The 5,000-nt window shown below is 42.7% G+C and overlaps 1 protein-coding gene across 4 annotated transcripts in view; it reads right to left on the bottom strand.

The window, feature by feature from the left end:
* Positions 1–277: 277 nt before the first annotated feature.
* Positions 278–5,000, bottom strand: part of LOC101884022 (uncharacterized) — a 71,085-nt gene continuing 66,362 nt past the window's right edge. For all 4 annotated transcript variants that reach the window (XM_087300488.1, XM_087300490.1, XM_087300489.1 and 1 more), the window contains 3 exons: positions 3,336–3,444; positions 2,697–2,860; positions 278–1,019 (listed from right to left, as the gene is read on the bottom strand). In XM_087300488.1, the coding sequence (XP_087156614.1) occupies positions 908–1,019; positions 2,697–2,860; positions 3,336–3,444 (385 nt within the window). In that variant the 3' untranslated portion in view covers positions 278–907. The remainder of the gene's footprint in view (positions 1,020–2,696; positions 2,861–3,335; positions 3,445–5,000) is intronic.

The following is a 5,000-nucleotide window of genomic DNA, read 5'->3' as shown; positions in this document are numbered from 1 at the left end:
TGTGAGACTCATCCTTTCAGATAGGATTGTTTTTGACTAATGAGCTGTATTTCATCTTCATCAGAGTCTGTCTCTGTCACTGACTGCTGTTTATCTGACGTAATGCATGATAAGCAGACACTCATGTGGGAACGGTGGGATCGGGAGAAGGAGCTCATTTGCATTTAAAGCTACAGGCTACAAAAACAGCTACACTGAACTCACAAACATGGGCAGATTCTGGAGGCTCTAATAAATCATCTGATGGGTGTTTTGAGCTGAAACTTTACAGACACAATCTGGAGACACCAAAGGCTTATTTTACATCTTGTAAAAGGGGTGCCCTTTAAAAAAATACACATTAAAAGCCCTTCTCAGGAGATAAAAACAAAAACACTTGGGAAATATCTGAACAATAACTACAATTTCACAAAGAAGGCGAATATTTTTTCCCAGTGTTACATTCCTAAAAGTGTCCGTCCACAGGAAAGAGTCAGAGTTCAGTTCTTCTGGATCTGGTGTTTGTCTCCTAGACCTGGTTTTGTTGACCCAGGCAGGTTTAAAGTGTTCATCTGATCTCAGCTCAGTGGATAAAGAGGAAACAGTTTATCTGCGGCAGGATTCTCAGTGTTTTGGACCATTTCTTTTGGTTGTTTTTGTTCAGACCTGCAGGATTATCAATGTTTTGGAGCAGTTTTTTAGGGTTGTTGTTGATCAGACCTGAGTTTTGGAGCAGTTTTTGGTCAGACCTGCAGGATTCTCAGTGTTTTTGGACCATTATTTTGGTTGTTTTTGGTCAGACCTGCAGAATTCTGTGTTTTTGGTTATTTTTGGTCAGACCTGAAGGATTCTCAGTGTGTTTTGGAGCAGTTCTTGGGTTGTTTTTGGTCAGACCTGCAGGATTGTCCGTGTTTTTAATTGTTTTTGGTCAGACCTGTGTGATCTGCTTCTCTGTGGGTTTGGGTTCGCTCTGTTCTTCTTCAATATCTTCACTCTCCGCCAGTTTCAGGCTTTCCAGAGTCTGCCGCGATTCTTTCCTCCTGCAAACACAACATCAGATCAACAACAGCTTTTATATACTATAATATTACAAAGACAAGGTGTTTATGCTGACATACAGTATGTACATACAGACGACAAAATGATTCGCCCTCATGAGAAACTGTAATTCTTTGTGATGTTAAAGAATTTAACACATTTTTAAAGCCATTATTAATAAATAATGTCCATTTTTCTTTCATCTTTGCCTTGTACATAATATTTTACTAGTTATTTTCTAAACAACTGTGATCTCTGATCCCTCAGTCGGCGGTGCTGCATCAGGAATCCTCGTTCATCCATAAGCCAGATCACCACATGGTCTCAGGACTACTGCCGCAAACCTTTGTCAAGTACCACAATATGGAATTACATCCACAAACGCCAGTCAAAACTGTACTGAGCCAAAAAGCAGCCCTATGTTAACAGTGTCCAGAAGCGCTGTCAGCTTCTCTGGGCTCGGAGGCATCTTGGGTGGACCATCACAACATGTACTGTGCTCAGATGAAATGGATGCCGTGTGTTCTGGACCAAAGAAGAAAAGCAGCATCCAGACTTTTACCAGCAACAAGTCCAGACGCCAGGATCTGTCATGGTATGGGGTTGTGTCAGCACCCTTGGAAAAGCCATCTTGCCCTTCTGTGATGCACCACTAATGCTGAGCAGTACAGAGAGATCTTTGGAGCACAATATGCTGCTTTCTTTTCCAGGTAAGACAATGCTAAACCACATTCTGCACACATTACAAAGTCCTGCTGCGGAGGTCTTGACCTGTCTCCAATAGAGAATGTGTGGCACATTTTGACGCGCAAAATGCAAAAGCAAAGCCTGTTGGGCACCTTAAGACTAGTTTGCAGGAAGAATGAGACAAATTGACACCTGAAACACTTCATCACTTGGTGTCTTCAGGCCTTAAATGTCTTTTAAGTGTTGTGAAAGGGAACAGCAACATTAACAAGTTAGCCGGCAGCTCGCTCTCTGCAACTCTCACATGGTCGCCCACTGAAGCTAAGCAGGGCTGCGCCTGGTCAGTACCAGGGAGACCACATGGGAAAGCTAGGTTGCTGCCGGAAGTGGTGTTAGTCAGGCCAGCAGGGGGCGCCCAACCTGCGGTCTGTGTGGGTCCTAATGCCCTAGTATAGTGAAGGGGACGCTATACTGCTCAGTGAGCGCCGTCTTTCGGATGAGACGTTAAACGGAGGTCCCAACTGTCTGTGGTCGTTAAAAATCCCAGGATGTCCTTTGAAAAGCGTAGCGGTTTAACCGCGGCATCCTGGCCAATTCTTCCCACTGGCTTCATCGCTGTCTCCTCTCCACCAATCAGCTGGTGTGTGGTGTGCGGTTTGGCGCAAATTGGCTGCCGTCGCATCATCCAGGTGGATGCTACACACTGGTGGTGGATGAGGAGATCCCCCCCCCATTGTGTAAAAGCGCTTTGAGTGCCCAGAAAAGCGCTATATAAATGTAAGGAATTATTATTATTATTATTATTAAACGCTTTATTGATACTACGTTTTGACATGTGCTGCTTGTTGTATTGTTCGTTGTATTGTCTCCAATAAAAAAAAACATCATAGTAAATGTAGAGACCATCATTTTCCATACTGTCCCAACTTTTCTGATTTGGGGTTGTATATGTTTGTGTGTGTGTGTGTGCGTGTGTGTGTGTGTGTCAGTACTTGTTGCTGAGCTGCTGGTCCAGTAGTTGTCTCTGTAAGCGGCCGTTTGCTTCTCTCTCCTCCATCAGTTCTCTCTGTGTGTGTCGGTGCTGAACGTCTCGCCGACTCGCTTCTTCTTCAGCCTCGTTCAGCTGACGCTTCAGTGAGCGGATGCGCTGAGTCATCTAAACACACACACACTGTAAATTATACTGCATATTTATAAATGTACAGTATTTATATTGCTTTCCCTTGAGCGTCTGACTTTAAAACTGATTTCTGATCGCTAGCTGTAGTTTATATTCTGCTGTTTATTGTGTGATGATTATTTAACATGATGAAGGCATCAAGTGCATGTGCTGTTTGATTAGCATATTTGCTTGTGTTGATTAGTCGTATGGTTTTTATGAGAGCTGGAGCATTTTTCAGTCAAGATAATTGATTTTGGCTAATTTGAGCTTCAGCCTGTGTGTTTACAGTTTTAAATGTGATGTGTAAGTGGACTAATGTGTTCAAGCAATTGAGGAAAGCTGTAATTGTGCTCAAACTGTGGCTCAGCTCTGGGTTTTGTGCTGGATTATAGTTTAGCTGTGATATCATGAGCTGTGTCTCCCTCTGCTGGAGAGAGAGAGTGTGTGTGTGTGTGTGTGTGTGTCGTACCAGCTCCCTCTGTTCAGTGGAGATCTTGTGCTCCTCCTCCATCTGCTCCGTCAGCTCGTGAATCTTCCTCTCCAGTTTACTGATGGTGTTTGTCAGAGCCACTTTATTCCTGAGGAGACACAGATCAGGTTCAAGACTCTAGAACATCTCACATGTTCTTCAACAAATCAAGCATGCAACACAACTGTCCATGTTTTAGTGTTCTCTCACAAAACCCTCACGCTTTCCTGGGGAAAGAAACTATGCATTCTCTTGCCAAATTCCTGCATTGCCTTTAAGATCTATTGCAATCTATCTATATACACCTATTTCTCTTGAGAGACCTATAACTCAACTACTGGCTTTGCTTCAAAGTGTTGAGTTCTCTCCCTTAAACGGTTGGGTTCCCTTTAAAAATGTTGGGTTCTCTCCCTCAATCTGCTGGGTTCTCTTTTAAAAAGTTGGATTCTCTTCTTTTAATTAAACTGTTGGGTTCTCTCTCTCAAACTGTTGGGTTCTCTCTCTCAAACTGTTGGGTTCTCTTTAAAACTGTTGGGTTCATTTCTCTACACCAAACTGTTGGGTTCTCTCCCTCAAACTGTTGGGTTCTCTTTAAAACCGTTTGGTTCTCTCCCTCAAACTGTTGGGTTCTCTTTAAAACTGTTGGGTTCTCTTTAAAACTGTTGGGTTCTCTCCCTCAAACTGTTGGGTTCTCTTTAAAACTGTTGGGTTCTCTCTCTCAAACTGTTGGGTTCTCTTTAAAACTGTTGGGTTCTCTTTAAAACTGTTGGGTTCTCTCCCTCAAACTGTTGGGTTCTCTTTAAAACTGTTGGGTTCTCTTTAAAACCGTTGGGTTCTCTCCCTCAAACTGTTGGGTTCTCTTTAAAACTGTTGGGTTCTCTTTAATACTGTTGGGTTCTCTTTAAAACTGTTGGGTTCTCTCCCTCAAACTGTTGGGTTCTCTTTAAAACTGTTGGGTTCTCTTTAAAACCGTTGGGTTCTCTCCCTCAAACCGTTGGGTTCTCTTTAAAACTGTTGGGTTCTCTTTAAAACTGTTGGGTTCTCTCCCTCAAACTGTTGGGTTCTCTCCCTCAAACTGTTGGATTCTTTTTAAAACTGTTGGGTTCATTTATCTACACCAAACGGTTGGGTTCTCTCCCTCAAGCTGTTGGGTTCTCTTTAAAACTGTTGGGTTCTCTCCCTCAAGCTGTTGGGTTCTCTTTAAAACTGTTGGGTTCTCTCCCTCAAACTGTTTGGTTCTTTTTAAAACTGTTGGGTTCTCTTTAAAACTGTTGGGTTCTCTCCCTCAAACTGTTGGATTCTTTTTAAAACTGTTGGGTTCATTTCTCTACACCAAACGGTTGGGTTCTCTCCCTCAAGCTGTTGGGTTCTCTTTAAAACTGTTGGGTTATCTCCCTCAAACTGTTGGGTTCTCTCTCTCAAACTGTTGGGTTCTCTTTAAAACTGTTGGGTTCATTTCTCTACACCAAAATGTTGGGTTCTCTCCCTCAAACTGTTGGGTTCTCTTTAAAATTGTTGGGTTCTCTCCCTCAAACTGTTTGGTTCTTTTTAAAACTGTTGGGTTCATTTCTCTACACCAAACGGTTGGGTTCTCTTTCTCAAATTGTTGGGTTTTCTCCCTCAAATTGTTGGGTTCTCTTTCAAAAAGTTGGGTTCTCTTCTTTT

The sequence above is a fragment of the Danio rerio genome, chromosome 21 (assembly GCF_052040795.2).
Source record: "Danio rerio strain M-AB ecotype USA chromosome 21, GRCz13ab, whole genome shotgun sequence".
Classification (NCBI taxonomy): Eukaryota; Metazoa; Chordata; class Actinopteri; order Cypriniformes; family Danionidae; genus Danio; species Danio rerio.
This window is presented reverse-complemented; position numbering and strand designations above follow the sequence as displayed.